The sequence below is a fragment of the Triturus cristatus genome, chromosome 2_1 (genome assembly GCF_964204655.1).
Source record: "Triturus cristatus chromosome 2_1, aTriCri1.1, whole genome shotgun sequence".
Lineage (NCBI taxonomy): Eukaryota > Metazoa > Chordata > Amphibia > Caudata > Salamandridae > Triturus > Triturus cristatus.
In genome coordinates, this window is record NC_140581.1 from 1,073,334,698 (window position 1) to 1,073,349,076 (window position 14,379).

At 41.2% G+C, this 14,379-nt stretch overlaps 1 protein-coding gene across 1 annotated transcript in view; it reads left to right on the forward strand.

Annotated features, from left to right (window-relative positions):
• CISD2 (CDGSH iron sulfur domain 2) overlaps positions 1 to 14,379 on the forward strand; it is a 44,286-nt gene that overhangs the window by 10,577 nt on the left and 19,330 nt on the right. The window contains exon 2 of the mRNA XM_085636156.1: positions 4,945 to 5,159. Within this exon, the coding sequence (XP_085492282.1) occupies positions 4,945 to 5,159 (215 nt within the window). The remainder of the gene's footprint in view (positions 1 to 4,944; positions 5,160 to 14,379) is intronic.

Here is a 14,379-nt window from a genome sequence, read left to right on the forward strand (position 1 = left end):
ACTTGTTTTTCAATTGCAGGCTGCCAGCGCCTGTTTTTTCACTACAGCCTCTCAATATAATGTACTGTGCACAACGAGGCTCCTCTGATTTGTGTCCAGGTGTTATTTGTTCTCTGGGTGCACGTGAAGTGCACGCTCTCCGCACCCTGTAGAAACCCTCAACATCCTGTGGTCCTGGGCAAAATACTTAATCTCCCCGTGCCTAACAAAATCAGTGTTCCGTCTGTAACGCCACTGGTGCTCACGTAAAGCGCTCAGATACTTTTGGTCAAATCCGCGCTATATGAAAAATTCAGAAAAAATAATTAATAAACACCAGTGACATTATTACTTATTTTCATCGTCCCAAGTCTCTTTGGAAATTTCAATGTAGAATTCACTGGTAAAGTCACACGGAATCAAGCACACCCTCTCCGCACCCTCCCTCTGCATTAGGAGCTCGGAGAGCGAAGCTCGTGCAACTATGAGAATCACCAAGAGGGCAGTCTTTTGGCGCTTTGCTGACTGCACACCAAGCGGGGAACAATGGGGCAGGTTTTTAACACTGTGCTTCTTACTGCGCATTCCACTGGAAAATGTTTTAATGAGATCTTGTAAAAACACCAGATGCCCAGCACAGCTTCGTAGGGCTATAGTTTATACATTACAAAGACCTTGTTGTGGTTTAGGATGGATATATACAGCATGAGCTCTTGTGATTAACGTGTCCTGCTGGGCCTACCCACAGCAATAGGATATGGCCTAACGGCTAAAGCGGTGGACCTTGAAGTTGGGGGACCGGGTTCTAGTCTCAGTAGAGACCCTCAACATCCTGTGGTCCTGAATGGCGTGCTTTTATAACTTTCTAATAAAAGCCCTAATTCTGAGGCATTATGATTTACTATGTGCAAATCTCTTCACTCTTATGAAAGTTCGCTTTTTCCATGTACGGCCAGTAAGTGCTGCTTCTAGGCGCTACCATATACTTTATCTGTGACAGGCCGGGGTGTCTCTTCTCCCCCACCACAGGCCCCTGCTCCTAATCTCTCGTTCCACTCTGCCTCGGGCTGCAGTGCATTGTGGGTTTATCTGCTCCCTCCCAAACTGCCTATTTAAAATTAAAATGCCACAACAATGGGCAGTGACCACACCTCGCTGAGCAAATGCATTCAGCAGCAGTAAAAGGGTCTTGTGCCAGCAGCGGTGAGGTGGGCGCATTGTGGCTCGTGGGAGGGGACGCGGGGTTTGAAGTCTGGAGTTAAAGGGATAGGAAAGAAGTGACGACTGCGCATTTGTTTAGTGTACACAGTAAATCAATCGCGTCTCAGAAGATACAGAGGAGAGGCGGCCAAGGCAGAAGATTGAAGTTTAGGATAGAGGTGCATTGAGAGAGATTTGGTGCCCATCAAGCCATAGTGTAATGGACAACGTTGGGCGCGAGGGCAGCGCTCAGTGTGGTTTCAGTACTGGAACATGAGAAGCTGCTTCTGAGCACTACTGAGGCTCCATGGCAGAGCTGTTTGGGGGTCTCTGTACCGGAAGAGCAGGAGGCAACACTTCGGGACTGAGAAGCATTACAGCTTTACTTTGTCAAACTTTAACAACCGAATAGCAGGCTTTGCAGGTCCGGATTGCCGCGCTTCAAACCTCGCTCAATCAATGTGAGACATATACCATTGTGTAGGTTGAACCAACCTGCTGGAAGAACCAATCGGAAGCGGAATTCTAATGATGACTGCTAACCTTTAACAAGCATTTCCAATGCAATAGGTCTCGCATTTACGCGAGTTTGAGCTATTGACATTGCAAATAACAATGCCTTTTATTTTTGTTTTCATTTTTAAAACATAAATGAAAGGCATTCTCATTTACAATGCCAATAGCATAAACTTGTTTAAAAAGGCATTGCCATTTACAATGCCAATAGCTCCAAAACTCGCAGTTGCGAGACCTATTGCATTGTAAATGCTTGTTTAATAAGGTTGTTTAAATGCACTCAGAAGCTCTGCAGCTGGTAATCCCATATATTCACCCTCTTGGTCAAGAGTTGACGGCAACAGATCTTTTCACACCTTTTAGCCTTTGTTCTGTGGCAAAATCTCTTTCTTAGAGCTCTGTAAAACTGGCACAGACTCCCAGTCAGGGTTCACGGCATCTTTCAGTTAGCCTTCTTTTTTTACTTTTTTAGCTCAGCTATTCGTTTAACAACAATTCTCATTAACCTTTTTACCACTTTCTCCCTCCTGTGCTTTGTCACAGGAGTCGAGGATTGACATGAGGATGATGACTCGTACGTATGCTTCCTTTTTTGGAATTCTTGTTCATTGTCTTTTAAACAAAGGATTTATTTCCCTCAGGCAGAAAATTGTATTAAGATTTAATGTGAACCAACAACACTCACATCAAACAGATTGGGTTGCCTTTAACTTACTTCCGTTTATGACTTCTTATAAGAAAGTCACCATGCTCTGCAGAAACTGAAAGTCTGCACATATGCATCTTAAGCACAAACCCAATATCCATACATTTGTACAAAACCTTCCCAAAAAGGGGATTTAGCAGAGACAAACAAGCAGGACTTCCAATAATTTGTTTGGTCTCAGTGGGTTTAGATTCGTTTAACATGATGAGGGTTGTAAACAAGGCATAGCCCCTCCCTTTTGACTTGCCATGACTCGCTTGCACCAGGAATTGACTGTACAAATCTCTCCTATTTACCTCAAGACTTGCAGAAGGCAAAACTCTAGGAGGGATAGATGCTCAAAACACTGCAGAAGCCTCTATCACTTCTTACCATTAAGCATGTCTGAGGAAAACGGAAAGAGGAGGATGCTGGTAAGCCAAGTCCTTTTTATGGATCACTGGAAGGTCACTGAGGTGGAATACCTACTTAATGGGACGGGACGTGTACGTAGAGATAGTGTTGTGGTTTGGTGTATGCAAAGGCCATTCAATCCGAACCTGAGGTAGAGAGGAGCCGATATCCTAAGAAACAAGGTTCACTTTATCATATGTCAATAGCAAGTCTGTCACGAAGGTCATGTGACAGGGTTGTGTATGCAATACAGCAATGGGTGACATAAAACTACTTGCAGCTGCAAATAATTTGTGTCGAAGACGAGGAAGAGCCCACATTTTCCCCCAAAAAGTAAGGAAGCCATTGTGACGTGCATTAGCTCTCTATATAGTTTGAGCTGTGATTTGAACCTGCTATGCAATTCGTTTAAGTAGTCTAGTCTCCACTTACATTGTGCTGTCCTTGTCTGGAGACACATTGCTCTTAGATCTGTTGCATACCATCTGTTGGTAGAGTTGTGAGCTATGAACGGAGTTGGGTGTTTAGATGTAGGTATACAACGGTCTACAAAGGCAGTGAGCTTTCCATTTAGAAGATCATGAGACTCGGGCGGCTTCCTTCAGCCCGGAACTGGATGGTCTGGTAATATAATGATATACCATAGCGTCAGTCTTGCGCAATAATTTGTACCTTGATTTAGAAATAATGCTAACATTCTGTCTGGGGGCAATTTAACTCCGGAGTAATGAAACGAAATCAAGGAGTCATCTGACAAGTTATTGTTGCAAATAGTGGGATTGGAGATGTTGGTGGTTGAGGCAAAGATTCAGTCCAGCATAATGGTTGCCATATAGGTAGGAGTTAAACCCATTGGACCACAGTGAGTCATGTCAGAGCTGACCACAAATTGGCATTCATACAATGTTTGATTTGATTTGACTTGATTTATATGTTTATATAGCGCATTGAATCACCCTCGAGAGGGTATCTCAGCGCTCTGGATTTGCAGAGAAGCATTAGTCGGGGTATTAGTCTATAAACAGGGCAGTTTTCAGGATTTTCCTGAACTTCCAGTGGTCCGGGCATTGTTGGGGAGCAAAGGTGTTTAATTGGATGTTTCTGAGTATCTTCTACTTTGATCGACCACGGCAGAACTGTTCGCTAGTACTGCATGACTTGTCCTCATTGATTGATACTGTTGATCAATCAAGTGAAGCTAGCTAGCACCTAAGTTTCTGAAGGTGTGCAAACAAAATACATGTGAAACAGTTATGGTTTTGATGGAAGCAATACATAAGTGGCCAGCGTAAGTCCTTGTGGTTAAGATCCATGCTGGTTTTAGGCTAACGGCTGACTCTGTTAATAACAGCTTGGATTACATTTATGGAAAATGTGGCATGACCCCTCCTGAACCTATGTTGAACATCTTCCCTATATGAACTAAAGCATAGCATTATTTATTCAGTGGTGTTAGTGCTCTGACCACCTAACTCCTTTTCAGTGATGGATTATTTGGTTTTTACCTCTCTGGGTGTCTGTCCTTGCAGACCAAAACATGTCCATGAATTTCTATGTTCTAACATTATCCCCAACATTCCAGACCTTTATACACATAACTTCTATTTCTACCTTTCCGTTGAAAAGGCTTGCTCTTTCATTGTATCATTTGCTGTTACACTGTAATAGACAGTTGTCTTTTTAATTTGTATCCGTTCATACAAACATATATCACATGTTTTGGGTGCTTTTATTTCACAGGACCCAGATTTCACAGGGAACTGTGAAATATAAAACATATTTCATGGTTCCCTGTGAAATACGGATTTCAACATCATAATGACGTAGTTTAAATCACTGTGCAAATTTCTACTATTGCCAAAGCTACTAGGATTATGGAGGAACAAATTATGAAGCAAGGTTATCTAAAGGACGAGGCAAAAACGCAAATTATGCTGTACATTCTCTGGCAGTATTTTCCTTCATTAGTGCTAGAAATAACAATTGTTGGGGCAGCCTGCAAATGATGCAAACATGGATCTCTACTTTGAGTAACGTGAGATTTGATAGCAAGGGAAATCCAATGGGCCTTTAAGAAAACGTTTGATTAAGCGGCACACCTTGCGTGTTTTGCTTGTTCTATATAGTGTAAACTAACTGCCTTTATTCAGTTTCAGAATGGCTGCGGTTATTGCCGTTCTTGGGTGTCTTGGCTCTGCTTGGATATCTTGCAATTCGGCCATTCCTGATGAAGAAAAAAGGACAGAAGGACAGCCTGATTAATCTGAAGATCCAGAAGGAGAACCCAAAAGTAGTAAACGAGATCAACATTGAGGATTTGCATCTCGCTAAGGCAGTTTATTGCAGGTGTTGGCGCTCAAAGACGGTAAGCTTTGTAGGTTGCTCTAGGTGTGAAAAACTGGGACAACAGCATATTTTTGGATGGTTTGAGGATACGGGCCTTTGCTAAATATGTTGACAATTTTGGAAGTTACTGGTGATGTCTTGCATGCCTCTCAGGTGTTAAAGTACTGTCAAGAAGACTATTGATTGGTCATGAAAATTCCCAAACAAGTCACTCTAAGAAAGTATGACTGTCCCTTCAGTGGCATACTGCCTTCCTGTTTTACGTCCCTGAACTTTAGACTGTATATTAGAAGTAAATCACTCAGTCTTATATTATTTTTTTTATTAGAGAACATGTATATAGGACAGTTCAAATCCATGCCTTATCCATTTGTGTACTAAGGTCAAACTGAAGGGGTAACTATATAATGAATGGTTGTCTAAAGATATTTGTGGAAATAAAACGTTTTTATTGAATTTTTAAAGCCAGCCCTTGGGTGACAGTGGCCAAAAGTGACTTTTCAAAAACCCTGGATGCAGTGGGATATTGGTCAGAGAAGGTTGTTTGGGCTCGTCCTTGACCACTCTAAAAGTCTTGCTTATTCCTCATTTTCTATTATAGGTATTCACCACAATCGCCTTCCTTTATCCAACGGACAAAACCTGGATATTTCCTAGCCAGACCCCCCAGGATATTGCGGCATGGATTAGCAAATTTAGCGGCACAAATATGGAAATTTAACGGCACAAATATGGAAATTTAGCGGCACAAATATGGAAATTTAGCAGCACTTTATTTTACTCAAAATCATTCCTTTTTAGCCTGAAATCAATGGAAACTGTTTTAGCAGAGTATTCCACTTTGCAATAGGCATGTTTAAAGTGTCTACAGCTCTACGAAGCACAGCTCAAGTCCTAACCCCCTGGGATGTTCTAGTGCCCATGTATGCACCTCTGCCGGGTCACCGCTGCCTCCCGGATCCGTGAGGCAGGACACCTCTTCCTCAGGCACCCTAGGGCGCAGAATCATAGTGGCTGGTCCAAATAAGTGAGACAGACTGCATAGGGAGGTCACCACCTGCTTACCTGGTTCAGTCCTCATAAGTCGACTTGAGCATGCACCTAACACCCTGGTACTATTCCTTGTACCGCTAAATTTGCTAATCCATGCCGCAATATCCTGGGGCAGCCACGGCCCTTATAGGGCGTGCTAGCGGGGTGGTGACGTAGGGCGGGGGTGGGGCAGGGTGGGGGGTTGTAAAATGCAGCATACGGCCAATTTCAGGTAAGTAACGGGAAAAAAAACAAATTTCGTTGCGCGGGCTGCATTGCCAAATGCGATGCAGCGCACGCAACAACATTTTTTCGTTACTTACCTGAAATCGGCCATATGCCGCATTTTACAACCCCCTGCCCCTCCCCGCCCTACATCACCGCCCCGCTAGCACGCCCTATACGGGCCGTGGCTGTCCTGGGGGGTCTGACTAGATTGAAAGATCTTTAGAAAAGTGAGCTGCAAAGCAAGCTGCTTTCAGTTTCTCCTTTGAAGGTGAAGACGTAATCATTAGCTCATCAAGATTCCATTTGGATGCAGGCAGGAGGAGTGTTGTGATGGGAGTAAAAAATGTAAGGAATTGTGCCATGTATGGGGTGTTCACCAGGAGTCACACGTTTGCCGCAGAAAAGGGGTCCATCATATGTGAATTTGTATTCAGCGTACCTTCTGTATTTTATCTGTTTCAGGCATGTAAGTTCAACTTTAATTCAATGCAAAATGTAGAAATTGACTATTCATAGAACATGTGTTACTATTTCAAACTAGAAATCTTCTTCCTAATGGGCTAAACCTACGCCTCTCACCCTGCTAGTCACCTCTGACTTACCCTCTCACATCATTAAGCTGTTCAAAGTTTCCACAGAGTAGCTGGGGTAGTTTAGAAGTGGTCTTTTTGGACTCTGCGCTATAAATATAAATATGAAAAAGTGCAAACTCAACCCGAAGGTATTGATTGGAGCACTTTACCTGAGCGCCAGTTACTTTACACAAGGATATATTCATGTTTTTAGTGTTTAAGTTATTTGCCCAGAATCACAGGGTGAAGAACCAACGCCGAGACTCGAACCGAGTGCTCCTGTTCCAGAGTCTGCAGTTTTGACTGTTAACGCCACATCCTGTCACCTTGCCTCACTCACCACGAGCTGCGAAGTATGCAAGCAATGCTTTCCCTTGATTACAGTCACTGTAATCAAGGGTCTGTGCCTTTCCCCTTTCTGGTTTTGAATGTAATTTGACTCATCTCAAAGTATCTGACATTTATGAGTCTTCAAATAATGAAAAATAACCGTGCTCGTGCACTGCCAATTCCTTGCATGCAATAAATATTGTGTCACAGATCGTTTTATTATATCCTTCAATAATATTTTGCCAGGTTTTTTGTTGTTGTCACGAAGCACGTGGAATTCGATGCCCGGCTGCGTCTCATGTATTCAATGCGACTAACAAACACACACGGTGTGAACAAGAAGTCTCAGAAATGTGTCATAAAGTAATGGCCGAAAATATAATTCAAATCCCAGAATGTTGTGCTCAGTATTGACGAACTGGAGACATTCCAATAGAAATACTATATATTTTCTAACATTGTTTAATCGCACATTTACTAAATGATTTTCAAATACTTTTTCTGGTTTTCTTGAACATATATTAACACGAGTGTAAGTTTAATAAACCCTTACAGTGTATGTGCGCATATACCAGCTTAGGCTTTCACAGAAGTGGGCAGCTGCCTCGTTGAGTGACTTTTGATCCTCCGAGATGGCTGCTGCGGCTTCTTCAAGATTAAGTTCAGAGGTCGGCGTGAGTTCTAACAATACTCGAACCTTGTCTTGATGAAATGAGTACAGATGCTTTTATAAAGGGCACAGAAATAATGAGCTGGAGTGCCTTGTAAAAAAAAAAAAGGATTGCGTTTTCAAATTTCGTGGGCAGAATAATAAAAATCGCTGACTTTTTTCAAAACTGCCGATTTTGGTTTTTTTTTTTTTTGTTTTTGTTTTTTTGCAAATCGCAAAATCCTGGAGGGTCTGCCTAGCCTTCTTTGACTGTATTTATCAAATATTCCACTCCTCCTCCTTATTTATTTGACTCTACCATCAGTCTTACTATATGTACACTTGAGTTTGCATCTTCCTTAGCTTTGTTATGTAAGTTCTCTTTGCCATAAGATTCTCTACAGAATTCGTTGTCATGGTTTTTGCAACACTTTATTGGTCGGGAAGCTGCAGTGCCCTCATTAAATCTACAAATAAAACTGTGGTAAAGGTGAAATTGTTTTAAAACTGGGGTGGCAGAGTGGGCTAAAGAACGGTGATGGATCAAACCCAGATCTGTTGACTGGGTGTGAGTGTTTGATTGGTTCTGATGCTCCGTCCATCACCACCCCCTTTTGTACCGCCTTGTGAAATAGCAGCATGCCATAACTCTTAGTGAAGTTAGTCAATGGCTGAAGTGGGCTAACATTTCCCCTTGATGCATGCTGCAAAATATGAATGAGACAATCGCAGACTAATGGATGAAGTCTATCTGAAAACGCTTATAAATAACTTACACATACTTTTAATAAAATCCAAAGGTCTTGACTAACCCAGACCTAAAAAAGCCAGTGGCCTGGCATTGGCTGTTAGCCTCGCCTTTGAGAAAGAAGGCAAGAAGAAGGAAAGGAAGTAAGGAAGGAAAACAAAAAAAGAATGAAGAAGGGCAAAAAAGGAAGGCAGGGAAGAAGGAAAAGGCAAACAAAATGAAGGTGAAAGGAAAGAAAGAAGGTAAGAGAAATAAAGAAGGTAAAAAGAAAGATTGATAGAGGGCAAAAAGAAGGAAAGAAGATAAAGAAGGGAGGGAACAAGAAATAGGAAACAAAGAAGGCAAGAAAGAAAGAATGACAAACATTGGCATAGCCAATAGGTCTCGCCTTTGGGACCTGCTGCATAACTAAATACTTATAAGATCCCAAGGGCGAGACCTATTGGCTATGCCAATGCTTGTTGTATACCATTTATCTGGTAAACACGTTGCCTGATAGCTCATCCGGTCAGAATTCTGCTGCTCAATGATTTGACAATAGTGCTCTGTGACTTACACTTTTAGTATATTGGAGGTCGTGCCGCTAGGTGGCAGTCATTCCAATGAATTGGAATTAGTCTGAGCAGGATACAGAAAAGCCACCTGCCTATTCCCGTGTCCCTGTTATGCAAATACCTATATTAACTTACGTGATGTGGGAGTCTGTAAGATTAAATGCGGATGAGGAAGACCACAGGGAAGTCTTATGTTAAAAGAAAATCAGTTAGTTACAACAATATGACAATATATAAATGTTCAAAGGTAGTGAGACATTTACTCTGGGCTACTGTCAGGTGGACCAAATAAGCATGCTCCCTGGACGTGTGGTAAAGTAAAATGTTGCTCCTGCCCTGCATCATCTGGCACGCGCAGATCATCCGTACCGGTGTTGTACGTATTTTACTAACTTTAAAGGAACAGAGACTTCTGAAACCCACGTATAATGGCCTCTAGGGACTCACTGACCCGTGTGTATCCACAATAACTGCAATATTCAGAGCCATGGACATTTGATGAACAAAACCTCCACATGCCTACAAACCATCCACATGTAAACAAAGCTCCCACGTGCACACTATCAACCAACATGCATGCAAACTACCCACATTCACAACAAAACCCGGTACACTTTACAAACCGCGCACATACCCACTAAACAAGCATACCCCATCTTCACAAACAATACTTGCACATCACCCCATCTTCACAACTAGACAAGGACGCGGGTGGTGCGCGCTCCACAGCGAGCGATCTGTTTTCAATTATCGCACCCGTGTCTGGGCACGATAATTGAAAACAGATGTGGCCTGTGCGGGTAACCGCAAGCAATAGGCCGTGGGCAGAGCAAAAGTGGGACATGCACCCGCCTTTTCCAAAGTGCGTGCTGTCTTTCTTAGAAAGACGCACGCAAAGCCCAATAGCCTGGGAGAAAAACATCACCACAAGCACAAGCATGTGGTGAGCTTTCTAAAGCCCATTACTAAAAGTCGAGCAAGCAGCGCATGTGCGCTGCACTAGCCACGGCCTAAAAAAAGGAAAGAATAAAAAAGATTGCAAAACAAAGAATGAAGGAAAGAAAAAAAGTAAAGAAGTGAAAGGAAAAGATAAAAAAGAAAAAAGTAAAGAATACAAAAAGTTTAAGTAAAGAAGGCATGAAATAAAGATTCAAGAAAGGAACGAAAAAGGAATGAAGTAAAAAAAAAGAGAAAATAAAAGAAGTAAGGAAAGGAGGAAAGAAAATGAAAGGCAAAAGTCTTCTGGTTTGATCCCGAAAGGCTCTCTCTGGTATCAAAGGCAAGGGCCAAATCAATCTATTGGTAATTAACTATGGCGAAGGAAACATTGAATGCAGCGGGCACCTTGTCTAGGGATTCTATAGACATTAAGTTGATGAAATTGTTCCTCCCTTGGCTCGCAGTTTTTTTAAATACAGTTTCGTTATAAGACTTTACCAACTAGAGTGTTTTGCAGTAAATGGAGCCGTAATGTTTCCATGGATACCCTCTGCCCAACTTGTAAAGCCAGTGCAGAATCAATAGTCCACTTGTTATTCTTCTGCCCCTATTAGAAAAACATGAGGGACAAGTGGATTATTCCATTGTGCAGACTGGTTGGTCGAAGTCACTATCTTGGGCCCCTCCGGTGCCCATGCTTACATTGCCATGGACACCAGCAGCATTGCATGGAGACAATAAGTAGAGCAGTACTGGAGCCATTCTTGCACCTCCAGCATTTCCCAGTCACTGGTAAGTAAGGTTGCTAAGTGCTGGCCATTTGTTCATGTTGATTTGAGGCCCAAGAATGACAGAAAATTATAACAAGCATTTGCAATGCAATAGGTCGCGCATTTGCGAGATTTTGAGCTATTGGCATTGTAAATGACAATGCCTTTTATTTATGTGTTTAAAAAACAAACCTGCAATAATAAAAGGCATTGTCATTTACAATACCAATAGGTCAAAGTTTTGAAAATGTGAGACCTATTGCATTGCAAATGCTTGGTTTTATTGTAAAAAGCATGTGTTGGCACCAATAGAACTTTAATGGTGGGTGTTAATATTGAACTCTGCTGATGACTATAGATATGCAATTCATTACATCGAATGTCACAGGTAACCATATTAGGTATGGGTCTTGATTACGTCCTCTGACAAACCTTGGTGGTAGAAGATTTACTTTTGTGATAATTTGTGTTTGCCCCTCTTTCAAGGTATGGTTGTTTTGTAAAACCGTAGGACTGAGTTGGTTATTGTGACAAGCCAACAAAAGGCTATACATCTGCTTCTTTTTTTTTTTTTATTATGAAAAGTTAGGAGAAAGGCAGTAGGACCTGGCTTAGTTATTGTGAAAAGCATGCTTTAAATCCAATAGGCCTTTAAAGATGGATGATTGTTACATTACACAGTATTAAAGCCTATAGAGTTATTTTGTTACATAGCATGCCACAGAAGATGGTACTAAACAATGACTTTTGTGTTGGTTATTCCCTCTAATAAACCCTTGTGGTGAACTTTACACAGTTCTAATCCATGCTAGATCTGTGGTAGGGGTTGTATATAGTGTTGTAAAATATAATTTTGCACTGATTTGTAATTTTATGACTAAATGACTTATGGCTTTCTTGTGTGAAAGCTTTTGCTCTGTACAGCGGATCTGAGCTGGTTATGGTGAGAAGCCAATGATGAAGGCTATAGGCCTGATTAGTTTACTGGATAAAGTTGTCTCTCATTCTGTTGGGCTGATGTATACACTATAGAAAGTTATAAGCAAGGCAGTTGACCTGGCTTGTTTATCGTGAAATGCATATATTAATGCTAATAGGCCTTTAGGTAGTGCGTGTTTGCACAGAACACTCATAGAACAAAACACATCTCCAGATTTATCAGAAATCATAAATCTGGACGTGTGTGAAAGCTGCACCATTCTCCAATTGGTGTAGCAAAGCACAACAAGGAGAATTGTTTTCATTTCTCCTCGTTTTTTCTCTTTCAATATATGCTGCATTGCACATCATACATTGAAGGAGAAAAATGCCTTCACTGATTGTTTTTGTGCAGGAAGGTGTGTCTTCCTGCACAAAAACAAACTCCACACGACACAGATATCCTTGCACCATGGTGCAAGGGTGCCTGTGTCACCACAAGGCTGCAGTTTAAGCAGCCGTGCAGAGGGAAGCATGAACTTGCAACATATTTATGTACATATGTTCCATCCCTGTGCTTCGAAAGTACCACAGCACACTGCAGTGAAAGAGGTTACTGCGTGATGCTGCAGCACTTCCTTATAGTTCTGCACTTATACATTCATCATACGCTACTAATGCATTCAATAACTCACTATTCATACATTCATCTAAACTTTCACACACTAACATACAAATATAGCTCTATTTTAAACAGAGAAGTTAGTTCTGACGAACTTTTTTTCTTTTATATTTTATATTTTTTTGTGCTTTTTTCAACGATTTTGTGGGTTTTTTGTGTTTTTTTTTTTAAACAAAAAAAGGGAACATGATGAACAAAATAGTGAACTTCAGGAAGAAAAAAAATAATTAACACTGATGGTTTCTCTGCACCCTGCAGATAAGCTCAATGGACTGCTCACCATAACAGAGCAGTTTGTTGCATTTATGCAACTAATTTTAAGTTGTCCAAATTCTGGGTGAACAACAGATGGCGGTGCTGTAGATGTACTTGCCATTGCTGGCGGAGGGTGTGTGACGCATTCTTCTGCATTCTTCCCTTGCCAGGTTGACTGGGTGGAGAGTCCTGAGGTGCTTCATCATGATTGCGGTCCCGCAAGAGTATTTTTTAGTTGGATCTCCTCTTGATAGGACTCTCTGGCAAATTTTGCACGTCACCTTAGTTGCATTTCTTTTTGTTTCTCCATCAGGAAAGGTAAAAAATTTCCATACCACTGAAGTGTATCGTTCAGGGCGTGGAGGTTCAGGAAGAAACCCATCATCTGAAGATTGTTCTGAATCAGATGGTGCTTGCTGTCCAGAAGCCATTTTCTTTAGAATGAAATGAATGGCAGCTGTGGATCTCCCCAAAAAAGTTCTTCTCTGCAGAGAGATGCTCCTCCAAATAAGGTCAAAGAAGAATGATTGAAATGGGTGGGGTCTTTCAATAGTTAGAATAGGAAGTGTAATGAACCAATCAAATCTCTTTTTTCAGGTCATATGGGATCCGTGCACCGTGCGCATAGTGAGCACGCACCGAGCGTGAATCCGCGAAATTGCATTTAAAAAAAATATAGGATTAGAAGTAAAAATATATTAATTTTATGAGTAGTTTAGATTGTCTTCAATTAATATTCACATGAAATACATATGTTTTTGACATTTAAAATATTTCGCGGGATTCGCGCACCCACCGCGTCATACACGCACATGACTTATCGCGGAAGCGCGCAAGCGTCGCGTAACGTGCTTCGTACGTGTCGCGTATAGGCTTGAAGTCGCATACCGGTCGCATAGCAATCGCGCACATAAATATGTACCCAACGCATACCGTACGCGGGTGCTTACGCGCAGGGATCGAGAAAGGTGCGCATAGGGTGCGCGAATCCCCCCAAAAGGATAAAAAAATTAAGTATTGAGAATATAGTTTAACAAATATTTGTCAAAATAAAAAAAATATTTTAAAATAATTTACAATTTAAAAAAAATACATTAAAAACAATTATTTTTTACTTTTTAAAAGAATTAATTGAAAAATAAGTAAAGAATATGGTGAAAAAAATATTTAAAAAATAAAAATTAAAGGAATTGACACTGAAATAGAAAAATTTAGAAATCCAATGAAAATTATTAAATATCATAGCTTCAGAGATAAGTTATAGATAGGAATTAGCATTTAAAAAACCTTTGAAATTCACTGAAAAAACTATAGGTTTCATGCACGTTATAGTTAGGAATTGGCATCTAAAAAACCTTAAAAATTCACTGAAAAAACCATAGGTTTCAGGGGCGTTGTAGTTAGCTGGACATTTCCCTCGTACAAAACCCTAGAAATTCCCCCGTTATAGTTAGTTCAGCTAACTACAACTCGCGCCCCCGCAATGCACTGCTGATGACGTCACATATTGCATCACTCATGACATGGTCCGTGACATCACTCATGACATCACTCATGACATC